Here is a 12,196-nt window from a genome sequence, read left to right as displayed (position 1 = left end):
AAACTACGGCTCCAGGGCATCTTGTCGCCGAGGCGATTCGCATCGGACAGACGCGCGTGGAGCACTGGCAACAGTGGAAAAATCTGCACCACAAACTGTTCACCCGCCGAACTCTCGACACTCTGCAGATCTGGTCTGGTGACTGTTTGCACAGCTGCCGCTGAAACCACCGATTGTACAGACATACACAACACCGCACTGTGTGCCGCTCTATTGCAGCTGGATCAGCAGCAGTAACCACGTACGCAGCACACACAGTCTACCCCTGTTGGGAACGGTGAAAGATTTCGTGCCCGATACCTCCGATTACCTTGGAAGTTCTAGTTGTAGTTGGTGGTGACATTGGACCACTCGTAGAAAAGCCGAAAGTGGTCCTTCGCAATGATGCGCCTACTGGTGTTTGTGCTGTGCGTGCAGAGTCTCTCGCAGGTAGATACCGCTCAACCTGAAAACTCCAACCCGCATTTACTGAAGCTTTGCCATCGCATTCCTCTCCTCCCGTAGCTCCTGCCGTCCGCTCACGCAAAGCCTGACTTTGGCATCAAGCTACCGATCAAGAGCAGTGGGAAGGTGTCCACTGCAGCACAGAATGCGCAAACCGTACTGCTGGCGGCGGACGATAACACCCCGTACATGGTAGAAGCCAACTACAAGGGGCTGCAGGAGCTGGCCAACATTACGGTGCGCGTTGCCACCGACCTGGTGACGATCGGTAGCGACCTCGTCCCGAACGTGACCGCCCTGGTGTCGGACGTGTCCGGCAATATGTCCGACGCGTTCGCGACCATGTTCACGAACATCAACACTACCAAGGAAGCGATCAGCACCAAGCTACCGATAGCGATCGCGGACATTAAGGCCGTGTTCAAGACGCACTTCGCCAGCGAAGGGCTCGACTACATACCGAAACAGTTTAGCGACGGCTTCCGCCGCATCGTGCTCGGGCTGAACGACCTGACGGCGAAACTGCAAACCCTCCGGCTGGCACTGGACACGGCCGGCACGCAAGCCGGCGGTGTGACCGAGCTGACCGAGGCGCTCGTGAAGCAGTACGTCAAACCCGCATTCATTTACGAAGTCGTGTTCTCGATCAACCAGCTGAAGGCGTACCTGCCTGTTATTAAGTACACGATCGATAGCACGCTCGAGAACATTAACCTGGCCGATGACTATCTGCTGCTGGTGCAGAAAGCGTCGAACCAGTCGGCCGACGTGTCCGGGACGGTGTTGGCGTCCGTAAAGAACGTAACGGATGCGCTGGCGATCGATGTGAAAGCGGGAGTTGACAGTTACGCCCTCGAGTACAGTGGCGTCGCAGCCGACATCCAGAATCTGACGCACATAAGTGCCGCGCCTGCATTCAGCAACGTAACCGGGGCGCTGTCCAGCTTCCGGGAAGTGTTCAACAAAACGCAAACTAAGCGCTACACAGCGATGGACGATCAGCTTCAGACGCTTCTCAATACCATCGCGAACGCTCTGTCCGCTGGCAATGCAACGACGAACGTGTCCTCCCCCCTGCTCGACAGTCTCATCCTGACCGTGATCGAGAATGGCAAGTATGCGCAGTTCTGTTTCAACAAGTACATGGGCCTGGTGTTCGGTTTCCTAACCTCGCTCTCGGACAACTCGGCGCTCTGTGTGGACAAGGAGATCACACGGCTGGAATATCTGCAGGACACGCTAGCCACAGTGAGGATTCTACTGCCGCCGGACTACGAAGACTTGTTCAATGAGCTGAGCATCTGCGACTCACTCACGACACCGGACAACCTGAACGAATGCGTTCAAGCGGTAGGTTAGGCCTTATTTCATAGCATCGTTTATTGACCGTTCGTTCCCTTCGAATCTTCCATCTTTCACCAACAGCTTTCCGGCTTCTACGCTGAGGTGGTGGCGAACTTTGACCTCAAGATGCAGTACCTGTTCGAGCTGATCGAAACGGAAGCGGCCGCAAGCGCGAATCGGTTCCTGATCTGCAACGAGCTGGCCAAGGTGAATCTGGTTGAGTTTACCGAAACGGATCTGATCAACAGCATCCGGGCCTGTGCCTTGACGGGCCCCACAGCGGACGACTAGCGCCTCACCCAATGAGATGAGCACCCCGACGGTACCCTTAGACAAGAGTTGGTTTTGGAAATAAAGCGGCACACGTTATCAGACCGTTCACAATTTCTTCCGAATGTTGATAGTCATGGTGAAATATAAATTCTCAAATTAAACACGCTCTCTTTCTCTCTCTCTTGCTCTCCTGCATTGTATGACGAATTCCTAGCTCTCTGTGGTAGCAACGTTCGCAGCTCCCTCCTAACCTAACGATAACGGCAGAGCTATTCATCAGCTACTAGCAGCAAACTTCCATAATGATGCACTTTGGACATGAAAATGATCCAATCGGTTTAAAAATAAAAATCATTTATTTTAAGCCACAGCCGCCCCAGTGCGGTGCGCTATTTTCAGCGCGACCTGATGCGATTGCCGCGTGGTAGTAATGTGAGTAGGACGCTTCCGTCAACATGCTTCAGGCTACTTAGGAGTTCGTTGATTGCTGTGATTGATTCCGGCCTACCTTTGTCGTGGGATGTGTGTGTGTGTGTGTGTGTAACACAGCAACATTTTGCATCAAAATGGGAAAGAACGTCAGGTGCAAACTGTGCAACTTTCTTCGCGATTCCACACACGATCATCGCCCGATCGTGGTAAGACAGCGTTGGTTGGTAAACAGATTTGCCGAGGCCGGAGTATAAATAAACAAAATTAAACTGGTTAGACAACCAGTGTGGAGACAGCATGAGCGCGATGAGAATCAGTCGGATGACTTTGCTACACTTTCATTCCTGTCATTCCTTTCCTTGGTGCTTTGCGGGTTAGTGGTGCCGTGACCAGGATATGAAAGGTAAAATGCCGTATTTCACTCAATAGTTGCATTGTTTTATTTTGCTTTTTGATGTTTTGTTGTTTGGATATGAAATGTTGACCTATCCTGTCAATAAAATCATCTAAATTGCACATGAAAGTCTTGAAAATGCGATCCAGCTCATTTCCACTTGTCCAGTTTTCCTACAAACTGTACACAAATTCAATTCGATTGGTGATTGGTCACATCCAATCAACAGTTGGTTTCATCTTTATTACACACATCCGGTTGGTAAAGTTCACGCACGCACCGACAGACTCGCCCCTCGAGTCGCATCCATTTAGTATTGCCAATCCAAGCCGACAGTTGCTCTGTGCGGTCGTGGTCGTGTTTTAAGAGCGTCTGTCTATCGAATAGCAAGTCGCGCTCAGCCGATACAACCGCAACGTTGCCACCGTCGAGTTGGTTTCGCCGAGGCCGACCGTTTATATGATTTACAGATTATTAATAGACAATCATTTGAAGCCGTCGTCGGCAGTGATCTGCCTTTCACCCCGGCAGCCTTTCACCGGCGGTCCCCGAATCCCCCCGATTTGGAAAAACGGTTCACCACGAGTCTTTACGAAACATCGACCCCATCCGGCGTCCCATCTCTCTTTCTCTCTCTATCTCACACACACACACCTTCTCGCTCTTCGAGATCGCTCCGGAAAAACACCCCACAAGCGCAGCACGCGGGAATCGGTCCCGCTATAAATACCCTCCCTCCGAGGCAGGTTCGACGGTCCGAAACCTCGTGTCTTCCGCAACGACAGCGGTTGGATTCCTCCTGGGAGGATGCCAGGCGGCCGATGCGTCGTCGCTAAAGGTGGCCCAGACCGGGCGACTATTATTAACGTTATTATGTTGGGAAATGTTTAAATTTAAAATATTATTTTCACCCAAACGTACGTAATCAGATATCAAACCACCGTACAAGAGGGGGAAATGCTATCTTTCCCCCCACTGTGTATGTATTGGTAGGCTACTAAGCGCATGATCGTGTGGATTAAACAGTGTCAAAAAATGGCAACGACACGGGATACACGGTGGAAGTAGTTGCACCATTTAGTACACATCAGCAAGGTGGAAATGATTGGGACGACAGCCTTCCGAGCACCAGCCCGAGTTGGAGAGCAACACGTGAAAGATGAGTTAATTAAACGGTGAATTATTTTACGCTTGTGACTCTAACCGCTGGGCAACCTCGGCTCGTGCGACACTTGTGTACGATCAGCCGGCAAGAGGCGTTGATTTGGCATCGTTTCGTCTTGGGTGGGGATATATGTGTAACGAGGCCAAAAATTACCACCCTTACTGTTGCAATAAATCAACACCGACTGAGTGTGTGTGTGTGTGTGTGTGTGTGTGTGTGTGTGTGTGTGTGTGATGAGCTCCTTTTATGGCGTGAGCAAGTAACGGGAATGATTTGAACGTTGAAAGATAGAGAGTTTGCTTTGCTGAGAAAGAAATATCAAATTGTTGCACTCTTAGTTGGCACAACCTTGAATCTCTTTACCTGTCGTACAATTTGCTTCCCATTCTGGACCCGGTCAACAAAGCAGGAAGCAGGTAGAACAGCCGGTTGACGCACGAATGAACGCACCCCTTTAAGGCGCCACGTGCAATTGTTCCGCTGACAGGTGAGCAAGCGCAAACTGACTGACGGGTAGTCGCCGTAGCGCGAAACGATACACCGGCGATGCCATAACCTAATAAACGTCATCTCACCAACTGCCTATGCAACACGTTGCTGGAGGGATGGGATGGGAAGGGTGTTGCCTTGTGCGCCACCGCTCATCCGGACACAACCGGGAAAGCTTCTTCCCTTCCTTCTTTCCCCTGCCCAGGCAGAAGCGACAAACCAGTCAGGCATGATTTTAACTCAACATGACGTGACATTGATTAACGCGCACAAAACGCAGCAGCAAATCGGTCGGGATTGGCGAATGCGGCTTCTGTGGTACTCGTGTTTGAAGCGATTTCATAATCTGGGCGGTGTCTGCTGGTGAGATCATCTGATCATGATGAAATATGGGCGACTAACTCCACTTCAAATGAGAAGTTACTGTCGTGTTTGAAGAAACAGCATTTTTGCGTGCATCTTTTACTGCTTTTTATATTTTTGGTTTAAACTTACGATAGGAAATGATTTTTTTGAGTGATCAATTTATGATAAATATAATGATATTCTCTGTTTTTAACATTCAATCAGCAAAAAGAGTTATTTACCAACTTAAACAACGCTTATGTAATGAGTACAGCCAACATTTAGGCGAAATTCAAGCTTAAAGTTGTATAAAAACGCTTTTATTGAATATGTTCATCAAAAAATCTTGAACAATTCTTCCAGATTTATCCATAAACTTTGTAAAATGTCTCAGAAGCAGTGTGGCATCCAAAAAATAACGAGTGAAAAGAGTAATAAAAAATTTGAAATGTCATACCCAGCCCAACCCAAACTAAATTTGTCGAACCACGACTGATTCAAGCTGATTATCGCAACCGAATGAATGAACAAAACAGAACCATTCTCACATGCATCACTTCGCACTGCAACTGACCTTCCTCTCTTGCCTCCCGGCTTCTTAACTAATGTGTGATCCATCGGTCACGTGTCGCTAGCGTTGATGGCCATCATCAGCACTCGCACACAGACTGCCCGCCCTCGGCAACAGTAGAAACGATAGGAACGGGAGTACAATTCGGTGTAAACATGATGATTTTTACGGGCCCCATTCAAGTGATGGGCTGCACGCGAAACCGGGCGACTATATATCGCGGGCTTCGTCATGATGCACCGGCTCATTAGTGTCAGTCAGCCGGTGACGCGGAGCAGCGCGACACTCACTGCAAACGTAAAACAACAGAAAGAGAGGCAGAGAGAACGGCACTCGGTAAGTAAAGCATGGCTCATGAGTGCATCGGTGATAAATGAGCGAAAAGCTGCACACAAAAGCGCATCCAAGAACAACGAAAAATAACCACACTTGTGTAGTAGCGCTTGGCTTTGTTGTTTTTATTCCCCCCGTTCGTTTCGTTCGTTCGATTGCTACAATTAGTTTTAATTCGACGACATCAGCGATAATCGGTGGGACGCGTCTGTGGGAGGGAGACTGCTGCTGCTCAACAGGCAGGAAATTTCCATCCTCATTTACACGCCCGTTAGCTCGTCAGCGCTGCACGTGAGCATGCACAGCATGCGGCTCGTTACCTGTGTAAAGTGATAATTTCATTCGATTTTTCGGTTGCCCTGTACGCTTTCGTTTTTCTTTGTTTGTTTCACGATGCTTTCTTCACAGGAGCACCGCTTAGACCGAGGCGAGATGGTGTCTCTTTTCAAGGTTGATGCCTCAAGGTCACGCCTGTCGCACGTCCGATGGAGACGCATGGTTATTGCAGGTCGGCTCGAGGTTAAACGCTCCAGCGGGGCACGTGAGCTTTTAGCAGAGTTTATGGCATATGGCATAGGTGAATGAGCCGGGTTGGTAATTACACGCGACGCGCGCAGTCTCTTCTGCTGTAATGAAAAGTCACGACAACGATACGCGATACTGGAGCGCGTCGAAAAAACGAGAGCCAGCCAGTGGCACGAACGATTTTGCTCATCGTTTAATTACGCTGGGTTAATCTTTTTAGTATTATTTTACAGCTAATTTATTCCATTTTGACTAATTGTTGAGTTGATTTAATTATTTTAGAACAAAAAAGCTTTAAAAAAGGTTTACAACTTGGGAACAAAACGTTTATTTACTTCAATAAATTCTCTTCTTAAACTCGCCGCACGGTTCATCAATCTTTGGCTAAATCTGCCGTTCAGTTTTGCAACCAACCGGCTCGTGTCGATAATAAACTGATCAGCTGTTTTCAACCTGTCACTCGTACTGTTAACTGTTTCCACAATCGATGGAAAGCAAACACTCACCGCCCTAATGCTGCGCGCTACGTCATTAACTACTTTTAAGCTCACAAACTTCCTTAGCTCTACATTCGACATGCTATTCGTCCCTGCTTCCCTAACTGCATTTAACACGCCATTTTGCAGTGACTCCAAAGCTTCACCCAAACTATCTAGCCCTCTTTGAACACAACCAAACCCATCCTTCAATCGATCCGGTACGTAGTGATCGATCTCGATTTCCAGCTTCTTCAAATCGCCAGGAAGTGTATACGTTACGTAGCTCTGTGTTGTAGCGATCCCTTCCCAAATGGCGTTGAATAGTTCGCTCACATTGCCCGATGTGGCCTCAGCTAGTGCAAGTAAAGGCATCACGATCGACTGATCGACGCTCGCGGTAAAGTTAGCGATCGTCGCCAGCTGTACCAACACCGTTTGATGTTTCGTGTATTTCGAAGCAAGCGAGACGTTACCGAGGTGATTTGTGGCGGATTTCACCACCGCGCTTGTTTGGTTGGATGCAGAGATCACTTGTGCACTGCCGGCGACTGATACTGGAAGACCAAAATTTGGAACTGGACCTGCACGAGAGAGCTTCAATGAATTTTTTGATGAGTAAGAACCCTATTTGTGACATTACTTGAAAGTAGAACCCTTACCTTAACCAATAATAGTACTATTAATGAATAAAAAGCTGTCATTTTTAGAAAAAACCAATACTTTATTGTACGATATTCTTTAGCTGTGTGAGAAGCGTTCTTATCAAGACTGTTTCGCAGACGCGATGCTACCGTCAGATACTGTAACAGCTGTTGAAACATGAGTACTTAGAAGCATGTGTGTGACTCAGTCTGTTTGCAAAATTGAGACGAAAAATAATCAATGTAATGTTTTCGGGGAGGAATTCGAACAACTACTTCAGTTCTAAAGACACCAAGACACATCGATTTAAGGTAAAACACTTTACTAACAACGAATGAATCTTCAAGCGAACCTCCAATTAAACCAACATATCAGCCATGTTGACCTTCTCTTTTGCCACTTTATGTAGTGACATTTCCTGGCCCGAGCAAGCATTGCCACTTTCGGGTGCAGTAGTGTCCCCCCTTGAAAGGAAGCGCAGTAAAAATCACCATTCAAACGCATTCGGAAGCTCGGACCGCTCTAGGTTGTGACTTCTTAAGATTCTTCCGATCGCTGTACGCAGTGCACGTCAAGTGACTGGTCAAGGTCAAGATGCTTTGTCGCGTTTACGACTCAACCCATTTGGATTTGCTGCATTCGGGCTCATTCCAAAACCCTCCTCCCCGAGCACAGTAACACCGCTCGATGTAACCCAATCCGCCGATCGGTGGTCTTTCCGTCGCACATAAAAATCCGTTTCGAATGAAGATTGATTACCCCGCATGCCCGATGGACGGCCGAGGGCTCGATTACACACTCTGTCTGTCACCTCAGTTTGGTTTCTTATTTGTTTTGAGCGGCTGTTTTGGCCTGTTAGGCTCCAAGCCAAACGTTTTTATGTAAACAATACGGTGCAGCGTTTGTTTCTCTGCGTTTGTTTTGTCGGTGACTGTGTGGTTTTGACCCCCGGGAGAGCGGAACGGTTGCGGAACACAAAAAAGTCTTCGCAAATGTTGCGAAATAATTGACACATTGTAAATTCCGTTTAAACTTTACAGTGATTGAATGAAATCAATTTTTCAGATCGAAGAAGTGCAACAAACTGTTTCTAAGCCCATTGCACTTCTTGAGTGAAGCCTTGGATTAGCTTCAAAATTGTCGAAATTGAAGAATGTCTACAACAAGCTCGACAAAAGTTTGGATTGACAATGTCTAGGATAGATTTGTTGATTGCCTTGTCTTCATTCGATCTTTAATACTAGAGAACCAGAGCACAGAAAGGTACAGTTTCAGATGTTATTACTTTTATTAAACAGCTTTCTTCATACAATGAGGACCATCCCACATCATGCGTGTTATAACTATGCCACTGGACCCACCATCGAGCACTTCCGAATCTGAGCGTTCAGGTCGGTCGAGGATCCATCCACCAGCTTAAACTGTAGCACCTTCACGCACGCCGCCAGACGGTGTTTGCTTGCATCCGCTTCCGCCGATCCCGTACTGTACAGGTTGTTGAATTTGGTTCGGAAACTTTTCGCCACACTGGTGTAAAAACCAACCACCTGAAATAAAGACATTAATGGACATTAAAATTCAACTCCAGCCCGCACTCACTCGCTCTCGCTCTCTCACTAACCGTCGTAACACACGCCGCACGTCGGTTCGCGTTTGGCAGCAGATTACATTCGCCCAGCTCGGTGGGCAGATCTTTCAGATCGAACAGCAGCAGCCTGGCGTGCTCCTGCAGTGCGTAACTAAGCTGATGCAGCCGCAACGTCTCCCGACTAATGCAGCCTTCCACCCCGAGCAGTCCGGTGTCGGTCAGTCCGAGCAGCAGCTCGGAGAATTTGTAGAAACAGAAGCGCCCGTACGGACTGCTAGAGATTAGGGTGGTGACCAGTGTCGCGACTACCTCCGCATTGTCTACCATCGGCGTGCTTTCGTCCGGTTGCAGTGCGAGCCGCAGTTTCTCCGCAATGTCCGCCAGGGAGGCATCGAACGATGCATCAATGGTGCCGAGTTGCATCAGCACGGCGTTGTAGGAGCTCATCAGTTGGCTCACCTGTCCGTATGCCATCAGCGTGGTAAGGTTGGCAAACTGCGGTAGCTTGGCGGATACCTTCCCGTATTCAGCAGTTACTGTGGCAATGCTGGTAGCTACTGCCCTGGATACCATGCCGGTAGTGGCCCGCACTAGATCGACGTACTGGTTCGGATCCTGTACTTGTTTCGTGTCTTCCGACAGCCGCACAATGAACCGATCGGCTAACGCGATGTTCTCGACCACGGTCGTCAGTGTGTACGTCACCGCGGGCAGGTAAGCCCTAAGTGTACGGACGGCGTACACCACCCGATAGACAAGCTTGGGTCGGACGGATTTTGGAGGACACTCCCCTTGGCTGCCTCCACTAAGCACTGCTGTAACGGCACTCTTTAGGGTCTCCAACGCCAGGCCCAACTCCTGCAGCCCAAGCACGACACGCCCAAACACGTCCTCCAACTTCGAGGGAAGAAAGCCATTCAGTTTCATCTCAATAGTGGTGCTTATTGCCACGAGTCGCACTGATACGAATTTTTGCAGGGTGGTAATGTTTTTGAGCACTTCGTCAAACAGCTGCACGTCTTGCGAGTCTCGCGAGGGCGCAAGCGATTCGAGTGGAGTAAGCACATTGTACAGCAGGCGGGAGGCAGTTTCTCCTACTTCCTGCGTTAGCTTGAGCAGCGCGGACAGCCCCGGATAGGTGGAGTTGAGATTGATGTACAGATTCGCATTGATATCGGCTACGACCAGCTGCGTATAATCGATGGCTCCGGCCACACGCACCGTCCCGATGAGGGTACTGTTGAGGGCGAAATCAGGACGCGGTTCACCTGACACAAAGCACTGTAGAAGGATAAGGTTTAAAGTAGACACCTAAGATACTGCAAAAGAAATCGTTTTATTTTACCAGCAGCAGGCAGAACACGCCCAGCGATGACAACCAAGTTCCAGGCATCGTTGCAAGCGTTCGTTGACGTGCTGTATGACAGTCTGGCAGGCGCCGTCATCGTCCTCACTTTTATAATAGTTTTCCCCCCAGATTGGGCCATTGTCGATTGCTGGCGCAAAGATAGAGAGAAAGAGGAGAGGAAAACAATCTGTACAGAAGTAAGCAACAGCTATGCAAACGACTTAGAAACTTTGAAACGCCACCTAAATGCATCTGCAGCTTTGAGCAAACAAAACGCAAAGCTCTACTTTGGCCCTTTGAGGTGTATACAGCCGGGCACGGGCCGAGTTGTATGATTGCCTCACTGTTGAATTAGTTCGTTCGCCCTTATGCAATGCCTTTTGTGACCCTATTAAGCAGACGCTTTGGGCCTCTTTGGAGAGCAATCTTTATGTTTGTAGTTAGTTGAACCTCTTGGATAACGATAACATTATTATAAATATTCTTAAAAATCGCCCTTTTTCTCATCTATGTGGTGCTTAATGTGCTCTTTTCTGCTTAGGTATATCCCAAGAATTCTACAAGATCCTCCCTACAAAATTTCACCTTTTGACGCTCATAATCCTGCTCAATTTAATCTAAACGCTCAGTTCAAGTAACCAATTCTTCTGTAGCACATTCCAAGAAACTCCCTTTGCAACAGCACAGAGATCAATACGAAAGGTCAGGTCTCCGTCAAGCGACAGCTTCCACGGTTACACACTTCTTGCAAAAAACACTCGCTCGGTTTCAACTTTCCCCATCGTGATTCAACATGCAATTTTGATCGACTACAAGACAAACTTCCAAAGCGTCCACAAACCCTGAACTCACCCCGCCGCTACCAACTCACCACCGAACCATCGAAAGAGGTCGAAACTTTGGGCTATACGTCCCTCTTTCTTGCCCGTCCGTGCATTAAATTGGCGAAAAAAAACACGGATGATGGGCTGACCTACCAGCTCCCGTATCGCTGGCCATCGAATTCCCATCAGACGACACAGCTCATCACAACCGGGCGAACCGAGTTGCTTGCTGGGTGGTCCGCTATCGATTATTTATTTATGCTTCATCTTTTGCAAAGCATAACAGTCGCAGATGCGGTCGTGTTTTTTTTCTTATTTGTTTCTGCCCAGCTTTCTTTATCACCTTCGCTAATTTCCTCCGCACACCATTATTAACCTCGTTTTTCTTCGTTATCTTTTAGCCCCGTCCGTCCCTGTGGAGTGGAGTGGTTCAGGGCACACATGGCTTTGGCTTGGCTTTTTCTCGATACTCCACGCGTGTTGCATATCTGCGGCTGTTGCTTCTTGGGACGCTCTTTCGTTTGATGTTTGGACGGCGTTTTGAAGCTTGTTTGCGTCTCGTTTCGAGTGAGCAAGGCACACATCAAATGAGCCTGTGACTGATGTCTGTAATTAATACGTGGAAGAATTGTGATGATTTGAAAGCGTAGCCTTTAAGCGCCTTTTCGATGCGATTTGAAATAATTGAAATAATTCCTCACTACAGGTAGATTCAAATTGTGGACAGTACTCAAACTCTTCGTTACTTATCGCTCAATTTCTACTTCTCCAAAATCGCATTTAGGGAATCAATTTCAATTTTCACCAACACAAATTCGAGCAATGCACACTCTACATGGTATGGCTTAACGATTGCAAAGGGTTTGGGTCGATCCAGACAAACAATGGCTTCTATCTCGCGCACAGACATGCACAGACACCGTGCAGCAAGTGCAACACATTATCGTTGGTTTTTTTAAGGGCTTCCAAACTTCTACCTACGATATAGCATACACAAACA

General features: G+C 48.1%; 2 protein-coding genes and 1 long non-coding RNA gene across 4 annotated transcripts; 2 read left to right on the top strand and 1 right to left on the bottom strand.

Annotated features, from left to right (window-relative positions):
* The first annotated feature begins 134 nt into the window (after positions 1-134).
* Positions 135-2,208, top strand: LOC120894494. The gene is made up of 3 exons (XM_040297114.1): positions 135-429; positions 505-1,794; positions 1,870-2,208. Exons 1-3 carry the CDS (start codon positions 382-384, stop codon positions 2,077-2,079), a joined length of 1,548 nt encoding a protein of 515 aa, XP_040153048.1. The 5' UTR covers positions 135-381; the 3' UTR covers positions 2,080-2,208.
* Positions 2,209-5,725: 3,517 nt separating this feature from the next.
* Positions 5,726-6,771, top strand: LOC120894853. 2 transcript variants are annotated; one of them, XR_005738249.1, is made up of 2 exons: positions 5,726-5,793; positions 6,199-6,771. It is a non-coding gene; the product is annotated as an uncharacterized LOC120894853 (long non-coding RNA). The 2 variants fall into 2 exon arrangements; XR_005738248.1 differs by having other exon boundaries at positions 5,730-6,114.
* Positions 6,772-8,700: 1,929 nt separating this feature from the next.
* On the bottom strand, positions 8,701-11,963 carry LOC120897896. Its single transcript, XM_040303077.1, has 3 exons — positions 10,370-11,963; positions 9,058-10,305; positions 8,701-8,983 (listed from the first exon to the last, which is right to left on the bottom strand). Exons 1-3 carry the CDS (start codon positions 10,415-10,417, stop codon positions 8,780-8,782), a joined length of 1,500 nt encoding a protein of 499 aa, XP_040159011.1. The 5' UTR covers positions 10,418-11,963; the 3' UTR covers positions 8,701-8,779.
* Positions 11,964-12,196: the final 233 nt, after the last annotated feature.

This window comes from Anopheles arabiensis, chromosome 2 (genome assembly GCF_016920715.1).
Source record: "Anopheles arabiensis isolate DONGOLA chromosome 2, AaraD3, whole genome shotgun sequence".
NCBI classification, from domain to species: Eukaryota; Metazoa; Arthropoda; class Insecta; order Diptera; family Culicidae; genus Anopheles; species Anopheles arabiensis.
Note: the sequence above shows the minus strand (reverse complement) of the source record. Positions and strands in the feature narration are given on the sequence as shown.

What these genes read in the sequence shown, in the direction of transcription:
- LOC120894494 (XM_040297114.1), top strand. Translation starts at nt 382, where the DNA reads ATGATGCGCCTACTGGTGTTTGTGCTGTGCGTGCAGAGTCTCTCGCAG. An exon ending in GCGTGCAGAGTCTCTCGCAG is followed by an intron (nt 430 to 504) that starts GTAGATACCGCT and finishes CTCCTCCCGTAG; the next exon opens with CTCCTGCCGTCCGCTCACGC. An exon ending in TGAACGAATGCGTTCAAGCG is followed by an intron (nt 1,795 to 1,869) that starts GTAGGTTAGGCC and finishes TTTCACCAACAG; the next exon opens with CTTTCCGGCTTCTACGCTGA.
- LOC120897896 (XM_040303077.1), bottom strand. Translation starts at nt 10,417, where the DNA reads ATGCCTGGAACTTGGTTGTCATCGCTGGGCGTGTTCTGCCTGCTGCTG. An exon ending in GCGTGTTCTGCCTGCTGCTG is followed by an intron (nt 10,306 to 10,369) that starts GTAAAATAAAAC and finishes ATCCTTCTACAG; the next exon opens with TGCTTTGTGTCAGGTGAACC. An exon ending in GTGCGGCGTGTGTTACGACG is followed by an intron (nt 8,984 to 9,057) that starts GTTAGTGAGAGA and finishes TCTTTATTTCAG; the next exon opens with GTGGTTGGTTTTTACACCAG.